The sequence below is a fragment of the Bactrocera dorsalis genome, chromosome 2 (genome assembly GCF_023373825.1).
Source record: "Bactrocera dorsalis isolate Fly_Bdor chromosome 2, ASM2337382v1, whole genome shotgun sequence".
Classification (NCBI taxonomy): domain Eukaryota; kingdom Metazoa; phylum Arthropoda; class Insecta; order Diptera; family Tephritidae; genus Bactrocera; species Bactrocera dorsalis.
In genome coordinates this window covers 48600720-48617446 of record NC_064304.1, presented here as the reverse complement: position 1 = coordinate 48617446, position 16727 = coordinate 48600720, and the positions used below count along the sequence as shown (strand labels likewise).

Sequence of the window (16727 nt, the reverse complement as noted above, 5' to 3'; positions counted from 1 at the left end):
GTCAAACGATCTTCTGGCCAATCTGTCAATATTTCCCAGTTTTCTTCTAGTGAATAGCGACCCATTTCGTAAATTTTAGACTTTTTACTGAATATCTGTCACTTTCCGAATGGTATTTGACGTTTCCAATGTCGAACTATAGATAATTCAAAATTAAAACGTTAGATGACCCACCCGTTACTATAAGCACTATAAATATTTAATTAAAAATATTCCGTTAAACCCATATTCTTTATAAAGCTTAAAACCCTAAAGAATATTCGCATATTTTATATGTAAATACATGAATTTAATTGTTTTGGGGAGAATTGCATATTTTCGGATACTTCTTTTTGTTCTTTTTCAATAAACTTTCCCTAAATATACACAATTTTGCTAACTTTTCGTGGATTAGCTTAGCAAAACATAAATTTAAATTTTTTTGAGTGGTTAGAAAACATCGCCAGAAATCTTAAAAAACATAATATTTTGAATAAAATAAAAGTCAATAAAAACTGTACTTAAGCATTTGAGGCTCTGATAAGCTAAATTTCGGTAGCGTTATCTCTCTTTATCATTAACCAAAAATGTAATGCAATGTATAAAATTAAGTATTAAAGCAATTTGTATGACTACGGAGTATTATTAGTTAATACAAAATATTTAAGAGAGTTGCATAGTCCTTGAAATTGGATAACTAATAATTAGTATAACCATTGATTGCATACATATGTTAAGCTTAGATTCATAGCTTAGATTCTACAAATGGCAGAGAAATGCACCGAAAACAGTTAAAATGTTCTCACTTGCACAGTCGAAATACCGATCTTTTGTGATGTTAAAACCTTTCAGAGAAAGGTCAAAGGCCCGTCATAAATCGATTAAGCGTTTTAAGCCCATTGTAGGGTGTGGTTAATATCAACAGAACTAATTCCCACCGTATGATATTCAAGACAGTCGAATTTATTATTATTTCCAACTAATTTTCTCACGCTTCTGTAAATTTAAAAAAAAATCCTTTTATATAGTCTAAATAACATAATTTTATTTATTTAAATCAACATTATATTCATACATTATATTTTATTTAACATTTTTAACTATAATATTTAATACATAACTATGACTGGTTTTTATCCACATTTCGTTTAAAGCAAAGTAAACTGGTGTGAATATGGATCGCTGAAGTAGTTGAAGGCGGTGTACGAATCGGCCGGCACTCGATAAGCAGTAGTATAATAAGTCTCGCCGGAATCTGGAAAAAATGAAAGAAAAAACTTAATTTGAATTGTCAATAAAGCCAAGTATAGGAATGTATAATTACTTGATTTGCTAGGTTATTGATAAGCATAGATATATTATGTGGATAGTTTAGTAATTATTGCATACTTGTAAGATTAAATTGTACAAGTATTAAGCAACTGGTTTATTTATACCAGCTATTAATGATAAATACAAAACAAAGTAAAGAAAAATATATTTTCTCGTCATGAATACTCTTAATGCAGTGTAATCAGTATTATATTTCCGCTTGCATAATGCATTATTGTAGTTAAACATCTGTTCGATATTTTGCACTCTCGTATACGAAATTGCTTACTCATTGCCTGGCAACAGGTGCAGTAGCGCGGCACAGATGTTTAATTGTCTGTAGGTGGGCGTAACACTCTTAACAGATTTTTGCTCTTACCAACAGGTTAATTATACAAGAGTTGTGTTTTAATCGTTTAAGATGTAGAAACCAGCAACTATTAAACTCTTTATGCCCCATCCCAGATAATTAGACATGACTTACTGCCATCTATGCAAATATAACTGACGCAAACTGTGAATATATTAAAGGGCATTACTTAAACAGGTTTCGCAGATTGAGTAAATTTATTGATTACTTATTGATCCACCTCATACATTGTTTTTAATTAGCAATAAATAATTGTACAAGGGATATTACGTCCCTTTCTCTAACTACTATAATTTTAATGATCTTTAATTGCAATTTTCTAAACTGATTAATTACATAACCTTGAAAATATTAATGGTTAACATCCCTAGTAATCTATTCTGAAGAGATTTATGAATATTTCATTTGACAGCTTTTTAATTAATAATTACTGAGATCGAACATTACACAAGGAGAAGACTTTGCGTGTTTATAGTTCAAAGAAAATCCAATTAATGTCATATTAAAAATTTAATTAGTGATTAAGTAAGCCAACATTATACACCTGTACTATTCTATACTCCCATATTAATTCTTCAGGCATTGAATCATCTACGTGTAACGACGTACATTCTGTGTAACGTGAAGGTGCATTCATGTTTTTTTACTTTCTTATTATTTTTTTGTAGCATAAGCAATAGCAACAATTACGATAAAAAATTTATTCATAGATCATTTCTTAATATAGTTGAAATACTAATTTAAATGACACAATTTCTTTTTTTTTTATAATTTTAAGTACTTATAAATTTCAAAAACTTTATTCTCTGGGTCTTAAACAATTTGCCATCGCTATCAGTAACTTTCAAGGATTAAAGCCGCGGTAATACCTTCCAGGCTTGTTAGTTATGTGAGGTCTAGGGCAAGTTTTCACCCTAATTTATTCATTCTAATCACAATATGCACCGTTACTAGAAAAGCACGCTATGTCAATTTTATTTAGATATCTCACATACTGGGCGACAAATGCGGTAATTCTTTATATTAGGTATACTTCCTTATTGTACCAATTCAATCCACTTGAAACTCAGAGACATACTACTAACAGGAAAGGATTCTCTCCTAACTTCAATTATATATCTCACACATGGACCGAAATTTTTGGTAAAAAGCCAACTGGGGTCCACACATTTGGCTCCTAGGGGCTTGAGGATTTTTGGTTCGATTAAGACAATCCTGTATGATAAGGTGACATACTTCAAAGACTTAGTTTACTTCAAAGTTTACTTTCATTATAGTATTAATTGGTTCTTGATTTGTACGCTAGAAAGTAAAATAATCATTTAAAATTTAAAATTGTTTTATATGGGAAGTATACCGATTTCACTCGTTTTCACAATGTGACATAGGCATGCCTTAAGAATATTAAATACTGAATTTGGTTGAAATCGGTAGAGGAAATCCCGAGGTATGCCCTCTCATACAATCTCGGGAGTAAAATTGAATATCTCTGGCGTATTTAGTTATTGATTTATCGCGCTTTTAGTAGTTTATGTCTATGTAGTTATATAGGGAGTGGGCGAAGTTATCATCCGATGTCATCCATTTTCACACTGTTGGTAAGAGTTCTTATAATTTTACTCTAGGCGAGTTTGGTTGTTGTAGCGTTAGTAGCTTATTAGAGGCCGGGGCCACGCCCACTGTTTAAAAAATTTTAGTTCACTAGTACCCCTTTCTACTACATCAGTAACAGTTCTATATCTAGATTTAGTCCTTAGTTGTGGTAATTTATAGGTTTGCGTTTAATGGCGTTTAGTGAGCATGGCAGTAATCCAATTGCGCTTAAGGGAAGTATGGACCCGACTCAACTCATTTTTGACACACAGACATCCTGTTATCAGGAAAGCATTATGAACAAGATAGAACACTTCAAAGGCCATTATTCATGTGAAGTTCCATCCCGTTATTTTAATTGATGTTTTATTTGTATACTGAAATGTGAAAGAATCAGATGGAATTAATTTTTTGTTATTTAGTAGGCGGGGTTATAGCCCGATTTCGCTCATTTTCGCTCTGTAATATAGGAATATCAGAAGAATGTTATATACCGAAAGTCAAGTAGGTCCCACAATATGAATTTTCACCTAAGCGTGGGCGGTGCTACGTCCATCGCCCAAATTATACACTGGTTCTTATTAAGCTTTTTGTCACATCTCGAGTGTAAAAGTTAAAGTCTCTGGCGAATTTAGTTATTGGTTTTTAATTATTTTAGAAGTTTTTAGGAAAACCGTTATATAGGTAGTAGCCAGGGTTATTTCGTCTATTTTCACACTGTTGTAAGTTATATGTAAATTCGGGTATTATAGCTCAATTTGTTTGGAAGATTTATGCAACAAACTTTTTAAATATACCAATGACGCTCCTACTTAATGTGATTTGTTGTACAAAATGCACCTCTTTATCTTAATTTAAGGCTCGGTTATGACACCTTATACGTTTTCAATTAATGAAGTTTTGTGGCGAGGCAGTGTTCCAATTACGTCCATCTACAATACCAAACTTCTTATGGTGCCAGGCAACATGTCTACCAAGTTTCATTAAGGCAACAAAATTATTACTAAAGTTACAACTTGCACGGACGGACGGACGTATGGACGTACAGGTAGATAGCCAATTGGATTTCAACTCCTTTCATAATCCTGATCATTTATATATATGGGAGGTATGTATGAGACCTGTCACTTTGGGCTCAATTAGCGCTGGATGCGCCATTTTGATGTACTATCAACGGACTTCTATAAACTTGCTATCTTGTTTAATTTTTTTCGCTCAAACCACTTCGTGCTTTCGATGAAACTACTTATTGCTTTTTGTGGACAGATATTCAACGGTGCCTGATGCGTTCCAAATATTCTGTGTTTGGTTTGTGCTAAAGCTGAACACTTACATTGAAAGCGTTCACTTCCAGCGAGCAGCTGAGGTAAGTATTGCTATAGGGCTGACCTATTTTTAGCGCGACTTTTCAAACTTCCATTGCCCTTTATAATTGCTGTCAGCCTACAAATACTAATCCTATGTAGTGAGTCCTAGGCTCTAGTCTTATCATATTTGGTCCATATCTGCTTCGTTAGCATGTACATAGTTGATTCTTGTTGTCCATTTGCACTGTGATATTTATTCATAGTGAGTATAAGGCTTTCTTTTGATCGTTCACAGCGGACATGGTACACGTAATAACTTCGTTTCGGATTCATCTAAAGAAGCTCGTCTGTTTTTTCATTGCCGAAAATGTTGCTGTGGACTTGCCAGTGAGCTACAGCCTTTCTGCAATTGCTAATGCACTAGAATTAATTAATGCTGCTTCGATATCTGTGTATATAGTTGCTTTCTGTATCCTCCCGTAATAATTCAAACACTACAGGTCGTCTCTATAAATAGTACTTCCGTTGAGAAGATGTTTGGCAGTCGGATAGAGAGAGAGATTTCGAGATCATTGAAGTATACACCCACTCCGCAGTCCATTTTGGACCCGTCGGTATTGGTAGAGACTGCAATTACCTATATATATACATATATGTATGTCCCCATATTAGTTTTAGGTGATACATGCAACTGTGAGGAAATAGGACAACAAAACGGTTGTACTCGATAAAGGGAAGCGCAGTATCGAGGCGCATATGTGGGCTAAAAATGCTAAGATGGTACATAAGAGTGTCAAGGGAAGCGATGTAAAATTTTCCTATGCCTTTTTCTGACCTTTTACTACAAGTACCGGTCAATCTGTGGGACACCTTATGAAAGAGAAATCATTTTTGAAAAAATATATCATGATTCCAAAAATTTACAACCTCTGTTCAATACTTTCCCTAGCTCTCATATAGCTAATAAAAAGATTTTTGAACTTACAGTCTACCTTATACCGAATATACCGATCAATATATGAGATAACTTAAAGAAGTGGCGCGTCGATAACAGTATGTCCTTCTGCCTAAAATTTATAAAATCGGACCAGTAATAGCTTAGCTCTTATACATAACATACGCTTTTCAAAAATTCGGTTGAATTTATCCCTCATAGAGTCTACAATAAGTAAGAAAATACAGCTACATAAACAAAAATTTCAACAGCCAAAATTAAGAATTAGTTTAAAGTTAATTATTTTTATATGTTATTTGTTAAAAGTAGCTAAAATAATTTTTTTAATGGTAAAGAGTGAACCTGTTAGATCAAATGTGCTGGAATGAGAATTGAAATCATGACATACTATACACGGCGGAATGGTTCATTTAACTCAAAATTTGTTCTAGAAAATTTTAAAAGTACGGGTCTAAACTGCCTGGTAGAGCTAGTGGTAACGTTAAAATTAATATCAGACAGTGGCGTAGCTACAACTTCGGGCGCCTGGGGCCAAGGATGTTCTACCGCCCCCCTTTTATCTACCTACCTACAAGTTTCATGAGGCGGTTCGAACAAAAGGGAATTTTTACAAAATATCTTCGATATTAAGTATATAAAATTTAGGAACTAGAAGCCACGCAAATTCTGATTTTCCAAAATTCTCACAATACGGTTTTTGAGGAAATTGATAGTAAATTTACAAGACATCTTATTAAAAGACAGAGAAAAAACCCATTTTCGATCTATATCTTGTACACTTTTGACACAATTTGCAGGAATTTTTGCCCAAATTTAGTCAAAGCCAAAAATAAGTGCGAACAGTGGGGTGTTACTATTATCAAGAGAATTCGGAAGAAGTGAAATATGTCTGGGGATATATCTGAAGATGCTGGCTTGAATTCAGAAGAAGAAATGCGACGCTTTATGATCGAAATTCTGGATAAGCTATCAATGGAAATATCCACCCGTTTTACAAATTTGGAAAAGCTTAATGACCGTTTTGGTTTTCTTTGTGATTTTGAACAAATTATAGAACCAGAGACTTATACAATAACAAACTCGTCGAAATTAAAGAAAAATGCCAGCAACTTGCCAAATCCTATCCAGATGACTTGGATAACGAAGATTTATACAGTGACATCCAAGACGTCCTACTTTTATTAAAGAGAGCGAAGAACACATTTCTTCAGTGGGACTGGAAGCCTACAAGACAACTTTAAGAATACTACTCACTACACCTGTATCAGTAGTATCTTATGAAAGATCCTTTAGTAAACTTAAATTGATGAAATCTTACTGGAGATCGACCATGACTCAAAGTACACTGTCCGATCTTGCGATTCTCTCAATAGAATGTGAAACTGCTTCACCTTTAAATTACAATGATATGATATGTGATTTTGCAGCGATCAAAGCTAGAAAAGTGCATCTTTAAGTTCTATCACTATTTTTAAGAAAGATATAAGACAAATTCAAAGACTGAAGAGTATTCGAGTAAAAATTAATATTTTTCATTGTTATTCAGATTATTACATTGTGAGTGTGCAACTCCTTATCTTGTTGAAGTATTTTTCTGAATATTAAAAAACAGCGAAGATCGTTTTGCAAGACGTTGCGCCCGGGGCGACGGCCCCACGGTCTACAGATCTACGTGAAAAGCACATCGTTTTACATTTTTTAAGGTTCAATGGCATGTCATTACTATCACACCAAGAAACTAGGTTGTTTAAGTCTGTTTGCAACAGACATCTTTCGCTGTTTGAAGTATATGTTTTAAAAAGTTTTACATCGTCAGCATATAATAAAACTTTTGAATACTTAAAAACAAATTATGTGTCATTAATAAATAACAAGAACAGAATTGGACCCAGATGGCTACCTTGAGGAACTCCTGAAGGAACATTGATTATGCCAGAAAAAGTATCGTGAAATATGAAGAAACAACCCATTTTAGAAATATTGGTTGAAAACCAAGAAGATCAAGTTTATTCAAAAGAATTGAATGGTTTACTTTATCAAAAGCTTTACTAAAATCTATATATGTATACTTGTATAACATCAGTATTCTTATTCTCCCTAAAACCCATTGATACATGTGAGTTTTCAATAGATGACCTAAATCCACTCTTATGTAAAGGAATTATAAATGACTTTTCCATATGGATGGAAATAAGCCTTGCATAAGAGATGAATTAGATAGTTTTGTTAGGGGTTGGTTTATATATTTGGCACATTGAATCATATCTATATCATAGCATGAGGAAATACTATCTGGGCCATAATTGTATGATTGTTCTAACATATTTAACTGATATAAGACGTCTGCTTCGGAAATGGTAGGTGCATTAATGACAGAAATCGGACATAACTTGTGCTGATGCGGAACATTTTTGGAGATTTTGGAGAGTAATTGGACCTAAAGAATTCAGCGAACATATTAGAAATGGTGTGATTGTCACTAGACATACTATACTTATATTTCTTAGCGGACGGAAAATTAGAAATCCTGCGTTTGGAGTAGACGAAACCATTGAACAATTTTGGATTACATATAATATTATTTCATACTTTGTTTATATAATTATTATAACATATTTTGTTAAGTTCAGCAAATTTTCGACGCCATTTAGAATATTTTGAATAGTCAGCAACCAAACCAGTTTTTTTTTTTAAGTTTAAGCACGAGATTTTCTATTTTTTAATTTACATAATTCTGTCGAAAACCATAAATTATAACTAATTTTTTGAGTAACAACACACTTCGGAACGTATTTTTAAAATAAATTTAAAATAGTTTCATTAAAATGGGAAGCACTAAATTCAATATTGCCACTGTAATCTGGCCAAGTTACTTTAGAAAGTTCGTAATTAATCTTCTTAAAATTAGCTTTCGGAAAGTTGAACCGAAAACAAAGGTTTTGTGTATTATTATGATCAAGGTTGGCTATGATTTCGATGTTAATTTCTAAAGCAGGATAATACGAGTCCTCTGGCCGAACCAAATGATCACATCGAATTAGTATTGGCCTTTTGCTAATTTTTTTCCTCATGTGCCAATATATAATATTAAACTTAGCCTCTTTGGATTAGTTTACAATAATTACATATACGAGTAACTTATTTGAATTAATCAGGTTAATAACAAAATAAATATTTTGTACAAGAAGCCAAAAGTATTTATGAATCTACGTGGGTATACGAATATGTGGACCTCAGGACTGACATTTACCCATAATATTGGTACTTCTGTGAGGTACCTTAATTAAAGACAGGGAGCAACGTTTTCTGGAAAAATTGTCATGTTGTCAAATATGGAAAACATCGGTTCCATACTATACAAATTTACAAACATTCACTTGACTTTTTACGTTATATTGTCAATAAGTAAGGTAAGATATCAAAATTAAGTCAACGTAAAGTATTGTAGATTTGTTTAAAACGCTTATCCATAATATAATGATTTCATTTTCGTTTGTTGATTTTTCCTTCATATATATATACTATATATTAATATATTAAATCTGAGCTTTGGTTGTGCTTATATTATATATAGTATCTCATTTCAGATAACTCGATTGTTTTTAGTACCAATATTTCGGACAAAATGTATAGTAAGGAGGCTAACTACATAAGTCTGAGGTCTATAATATAAGGTAATAAGATACCAAACAAGATTATAACCTTTCACTCTTCCGTCGAATAATGAATACTGTTGTAGATGACCCGAATTTTTTATTAGAAACCCAGCTAGACATTGAAAATTTCACGAAAGTTTTGAATAGCTTAAGCGAACTTTTGAAATAGCTCCTGGTGTTCTATTGTTCTAATGAGTAACATTAATAACTTATGAAATGAGAATTCAACTGCCAATTCGGATTTACTTTTATTAACCCATAAAGAAACGACAAACGAACTCTAAAAGCCGAAACTCTGCAACCGCACCTCGACTTAAGAAATAATATTGATTTATTATTTGACTAACATGAACGGAGGGTTGTCATATTAAAAGAACACAATCGCTTAAGTAATTTATGAGATTTCTTGAACATTCGAGTAAGCATTCGGCAGCCAGCCACCAGATGTCTTTCCACTATTTATTGGCACTTGAAAACTTCAACAACACCCACTACTTACTGCTACCATTTAAAATGCTAATAGAAGCGATCAAGTGAAGTTAGGTTTAACTTCAGGTGAAAATGTAAAAATCAAGAGAAACAAGAAAGACGTTAACTTTGTTTGCACCGCAGCTATCATACCCTTCACAAATACAAAAGGTTCCTTAGAAAAATTTGAAAAAAAGGTGTTAAATTTCAGATTGATATACAGACAGACGGACGGAAATTGATTCAGCTCATCCAGCTGATCATTAATATATACTATATACCACATATTATAGGGCCTCCGACGTTTCTTTCTAAATTTTACAAACTTCGTAGCAAACTTAATAAACGTTGTTAAGGGTATAAGAACAAGCTCTGTACTTTTCGTAAGCTCGTAGGTTTAACGAGAGACACATACACACGCAAAAACATTCGTCGAGTTTGTGAGTTCAGTCTTTTGTGGCTTGGATGAAATGCCGTTGTACTGCACGCGTCATTAATACAAAGTTTAAGTTTTTGTTTAACCACATTTTTGCCTTGTGTTATTGTAATTGGTTAATTTCATTTACATAAAAAGTGAAGTGTTTGCATAACGATGCCAACAGACACAAAAGTGCCATGAATGGGAGGCATATGCTTGTGTGCAACCAGTAGGAGAAAAAGTTACCACCATAATAATATGCATACGAGCGTTTTGTCCTGCAGAAATGGCTTTTTATTTCAACTATTATTACCACTAGTGTCAACATGCGCGGTTTTAATGCGGCTCACTCGGCCTCATCGATAGTTTCGAGCTGTTTTTGGGTAGGTTAGTCAGCACTGTTTGCAAGGCGAGCGGCACGTACACCCAAACGCATATGCTTTAGCATAGACACACATACCCACAAACTCGACTACGGCGTTTTACTGCAGGACGCCGAGATTAATGGTCAGATGTACGGCAAAATTAAAGTTTGCACTGCGGTCATTCCGGCATTAGGCCACTTGCCATTTTATTGTTGTGCTTATTTTAGCATAGCCAAAGTGTACATATTTGGCGTGTACTTGAGTACCCAACCACCCACTGCAACGCTCCAGTTGTTAGACAGCTGCTGAGCTACTCTGCATCACACACACACGCACAAACTCATGCTCTCTTATGTAAAATACATCAAAATTAAAAACTTCCCGCTGCCAACAATTGCAACGCAGGCTTTTTTATTTGAAATTTTACCTTGTTGCTTGCCTTTTGTCAGTTATTAAATCAATATGTGTGTGTGTGTGCAATCACAAAAAGTTAAATGGGCAGTGTTCGCAATTTGTATGCAGATGTATGACTGGTGATAAGCAAATTTTTGCATTCTTGCACACTCAAAATTGCACAATTGGTATAACAAATTAAGGCAAATAATCAAATGAAGGCACACTAAAATGCAGCCCAAGCAAAAAACACATCAATTTTCCGCACGCAAGTAAAGCAGAAATCACACTTGCCAATGTCTGTTTGACAGGCGCTCGTACAGTGACAAAACAGATATACAAAAACTCACTTCCAACAAATAATTGACACGCTCAACACTACGCCCAGTCGCTTGTTATTATTGTCATTACAGTATTTGTACCCGAGCGCACATGCTACTATAAGGTGTTATCGTTTTTACCGTTATTCTTATACATAAGCACAACACATACATAAGTGATTATACCAAGTATGTCTATGGAATGTTTATATAGAAATATATAGAGTGAATCTAGAAATTCTCGAGAGTGGGGTAGTCCACTGAAAATCGGCTTAATCAGAAAAAAATTTCTACGACAGAAAATAATCAATAAAGTCAAGAATTAATGAACAACAAGTAAATTTGCAAGGATGGCTCGCGTCATAAAAGAGAGCTGGACTTAACACAATTTAAGGAACATTATTTTTAAAGCATGTATTTAAATGTTGTAAAACCATTGCGTGATGCACTAATCCTTAAGTACAATTGGTACTACTCGAATTTGGTTTGAGCTTATTTCTTTTTGTCCGATTTACCATTCTTTGAATTTCAAAACTGTTGCCATTACAAATATTTATTTTCTGTTTAATCAACAAATTGCTGAACTGACAAATTATTTGTATACTCCTGCATCATGTTGCTACAGAGCATAATTGTTTTGTTAACGGATGTTTGTATAACCTAAACCGAATCGAGATAGATATGAAGTTATGTATACATATATACATAAATGATCAGGATGATGCAACGAGTTAAAATCCTACGCCTCTCCGTTCGTCTGTGCAAGTGATAACTTTAGTAAAAATTGAGATGTCTTGATCAAACTTGAGACCCAAGGAGGGTTGGTGTTGCAGATGGGCGTAATCAGAAACATTTAAAATGCTATAACTAAGCTCCAAATAAAGTTTACAGTGGTGGGACACACCTATCACTTGACAATTTTAACGTGAAACGTCTTTAAAATCGCGCCGAATTATACGGGTAGCAGGTTTAAAAAGTGGACCGTAACAAAAAGGTCTATATCATCGTACCTTAATAATTAAAAAACTATTAGTCTTAGAAACAAAAATGTGGTGTGAATATTTCGCTTATATAGTCAGCTCGCTGTTATGACATTGAGTTCGTGTCGATGTCGAGCGGGGCGGCGGAGGCATATTGCGTTAACTGTGCGAAACCGGCGCTCTCGCTTGTTTCTATTCAGTGAAACTCGTGACTCCGACTTTATAGCGCGGTGATTCTTTTTTTAAACCGATTGATTTATACAAAAATAAGTGTAATTTGGACAGTATTTATATTTGAAATAACCAGAAAGTGATAATAAATATATAAACTTTTGCTATGTCGGCTTCAGCTCGTGCAAGAGCCAGCCAGAAATATAAATTACGGCTATCGTTAAAAAGAGGGTGCTATGGGCACGCATAGGTACCTCAATGTCCGGCGCCGAGCGAGCGAGACGATTTCGGGAACGTCACAAAGCTGCTGCCGCCGACCTCGCGAGTACCTCTACCACTGGAATACCTATACTTATGGACGTAACGAATGAACAGACGATCGATGTATCTATTGGATCAGCCACGGAACTGAGAGATGTCAATACCAGTAGAAGTGAAGCAATGCAAAATCATTGGAGTTCAGCGGACAAACGCTTCAAAACGGTATTTGAAGCCAATCCGTTTGGTTTATTTTGTAGCGTTTTGATCGACTTTGGTTCGAAGGAGACTTAAAGAAAGTGAAACATCGCAACATTTCTTTCCTTCAAACAAAATTACCCGATGAAAATGTGACGGAATTTCGCTTATGCAGTACCTGTAGCAAATCGATAGATGCCAATAAAATCCCAACGCTGTCGCGCTCAAACGGTTTTCGTTATCCTTCAAAGCCGAGCGGACTGTCGCTGCTTGGCCCGATCAGCATTCGATTGATTTCACCACGGTTACCATTTATGCAAATTCGTCGATTATGCTACGAAGATAACTATGGTATAGTCGGCCAGGTAATCAATGTACCTGTCGATGTAAACAACATGGTACAGCAATTACCGAGACGGATAGACGACGATTTTGCTTTTAATGTCAACATAAAAAAGAAACTTATTCATAAATCGAATTGCTTGAGTGGTTTTGTACGTAGATCAGTTATCAAGGCGTGGCTGAGTTATTTGGTAAACCAACCGCTGTACAAACAATATGACATAAAGATCGACTGGAGTGTGTTTGACAAAGATATGGATGACTATATCGGGTTCGAATTTCAGATTGAGTCTGTCGACCCCAACTTTGACCCAGAATCTTAAATCCGGCTGGCTCGACAACATACTTTGCTATGGAATGAGGAACAATGTTTGGATATTGTATATATTATGTACCTGTTTTTTTTATTAAAATACTTAAAACAGCGTCAATCCTGTTTTCATTTCAATCGTTTACTTTAAAAGCGATTCGCTAACATAGATGTTCCACGTTAAAACCAACGGCCGTGGGCCCCGACACAGCCTCACCCGATTTTTTAAAAAACGTGCGGGTCACCAAACCTTATTTTGTTGAAATTAGATCATAACTCCGCCTACGCCAAATATAACGGTTATGACAAAAACAACATTCTGAACGTTGCGGCACCAGAAATTTTATTCCGCACACAAAATTTGATTAAACTTCTTTTTTTAATATTTTTTTGTTCGGTTATGACACAACCTAGCCCTTCCTTACTTGTGGATATAATAGAATTAAAACTGCGTTGAACTATGTAAAGCAGGTGCATGATATATCAAAAAGTTGTCTGAAAGATTGACATGGCTAACAATGGTTGATTGTTTTTTAGTTTTGATCCCAGCTTTGACCAACAGACATAAAAACGACGCACGGATATCCACAATCTTTTGTTTTCAATAATGATCAATGTCCGAATCCAGCAAACGAAGAAAAAGAGAAACAAGTACAACCGAGCATTTTATACTCTTGCAACTTGCAAGAATCAAAGCCAGGAAAATACTTTAAGGTGTAAAACCAATCATACAGAGTAAAGTCAGCCGGATGTTCGAACATTTTTATAATGTATTAAGTAAGTACATGGGTCCTAAGGGAAGTATTGCTCCGATTCAACTCATTTTTAACATACAGACATATCATAATAGAAAAGAATTATTCCTTAATTTCAGTTATATATATCAAACACATAGGTACCGGCGTCTAAATATTCGGTATCTAGGGGCTTGAACAGTTTTCATTGGATTTGAAAAATGTTTGCCCATAAAGTGACACACACTAAAGACTTTATTCGTGCAAAGTTTTATTCTGTTATATTAATTGCTTCATGATTTGTGTACTGGAAACTGAACGAATGAAGTTTAGATTTGTGTTATATGGGATTTAAAATTGTGTTATATGGGAAGAAGGCGTGGTTGTTGTCCGATGTCGTCCATTTACACACGGTGACTTAAAAATGTAAGGAAAATGGCACGCATTAAATTTTGTCGAAATCGGTTGGTCAGGTCTCGAGATATGAGATTTCACCAAAAAGTGGACGGTGCCACGCCCATCGTCGAACTTTCACACCGGCTCTTCCATCTCGGGGGTAAAATTTAATGTCTCTGGCGTATTTAGTTATTGATTTACAGCGCTTTTACTTGTTTTTAACAGTACCAATATATGGGGAGTGAGCGGAGTTATCCACCGATTTAATTTTCACACTGTCGGTAGAAGTTCTTATAAGAATGTTGTAGCTTAAGTAGTTTAGGAGATATGTACATTAAACTTGTTAGAGGGCGGAGCCACGCCCATTTTTTCAAAAACATTTTTCCACAGGTGCCCTTGCTACTGGGATCCTCTGCCCATCTATGAACTCGAAATTTTTTTGTACTAAGATACCAACATACCAAGTTTCATCAAAATATCTCAATGTTTACTCAAGTTGCAGCTTGCACGGACGGATGGGCAAACAGACAGTCAACCGGATTTCAATTTTTTTCAAAAAAAAAAATAATAATAATAATAAGGACTTGAGTTTGATATATCCAAACTAAGGAACTAGTTCGCGTATTTACAGATAGATAGACAGACGGACATATCAAAATATACTCGACACGTCATGCTGTGTATTTATATATCTACTTTATAAGACATTTCCTTTTTTGTAAGGAGTATTTAGGACAATAGATATGTATATTAAAATCGTTATACCAATTTGATCATCTTTTAACTAAAAAAGTTTTTTTTTTAATTTTCATCTATTTAAATACCTACTACTTGCGACTGCAGTCCCTGTTTAAAAATTGGTAGTCAAAAAGATTCATTAGAAATGAAAAAATCCACGATATGAATACCGAAAGAAAGTTTAAAATAATTTATATGAGGGTTGCCACTTGTTTAAAAATTTTTTTATTCAATAAAATACATAAATTATTTCAAAATTAGTTCCAAATGTATGAGGTCTATGGAGCTTTAAAATTGAAAATACTATTGGGGCGACAACTCTATTCGTGCGGTTAGATAATAGACGGCCTACTTAGATTATTATTCCATTGTTCCAATATTCTCAACATGCGGTGGAAACCTACTGCCCTTGTGCGTCTTTTTCACTATATGTATTTCATTTGAAGCAATAATAATGATATTTTTTCACCCAAATGTGTCGAAAAAGTGTTTTTGCCGGGAGTTGTTCTTTAGATATTTTACTTTAATACGAAGAAAATCTTTTGATGGAAATTTATGGTGAACATGTTCTAGCTGATTGACATAAATGTGGTGATATTGGATTGGATGACCAAGATCGGACAGACAGAGAGACACCCGGATTTCAACTTTTCTCGTCAGCCTGGTCATTTATATATTTCATAACACTATATACATATATCTCGATTAGTTTTATGTGATTACGTACAACCGTTCAGTGAACAAAACTATAATGCTCTGTAGCAATTGGTTGCAAGAGTATAAAAATGTCACACATGCTATACAACATGTGTCAGGTATGTAAATATTTAAACCCATATAGAACTATTTTACCCATAAAGCTTTTAAAAATTTTGAATATTTGAATCATACATATCGAAAATAAGGTTATAAAATCAGCTTTATTGCAGGCAGCTCATTTCGCATGAAAGTTATTTTGAACATTTTGGGAGACTCTAATCTCTTTTCATATCACAGCTAAATTGCTTTGTCTGGATTGGCGCCACAAATGTCGCTACTGCTGCTCAAATATGTCAATTAAAATCGTGCGTGACTTCACTTCAACGCTTTCTTCACAGCCTTCACTTTTGGTTCGCTTTCTTTGAAGAGATTTTGTCGACAAACGTCGAAAAGTCGTGGGTAAATTGTCAAATTAGAAGAATTATCTCAAACGCAACAAGCAACGATCGGATTTGTTTTATTTTTCTACGACTTGCAACAACTGCAGTAAAATACTCGAAGTCTATTTACTCCACCAGTGGCATTGCCTCATTGCTACCAGCAATATGCAAATGTGCTAACAATACTTGTTGTGCATTTTATCAGCAGATTTTATTATGTCATCCAGAGCAAAACGTTTAGCATTTGAAATGTTTTGCAAATGGAATGCATAAAAAGTGCCACCAATAAAAAAAAATCATACCAAAAACATAAACAAAATTGATCA

General features: G+C 34.4%; 1 protein-coding gene across 2 annotated transcripts in view; it reads right to left on the bottom strand.

Annotated features, from left to right (window-relative positions):
- Window positions 1-997: 997 nt before the first annotated feature.
- LOC105233793 (uncharacterized) overlaps window positions 998-16727 on the bottom strand; it is a 90395-nt gene continuing 74665 nt past the window's right edge. For both annotated transcript variants that reach the window (XM_049447158.1, XM_011215955.4), the window contains exon 4: window positions 998-1234. In XM_049447158.1, coding sequence (XP_049303115.1) covers window positions 1128-1234 — 107 coding nt within the window. In that variant the 3' untranslated portion in view covers window positions 998-1127. The remainder of the gene's footprint in view (window positions 1235-16727) is intronic.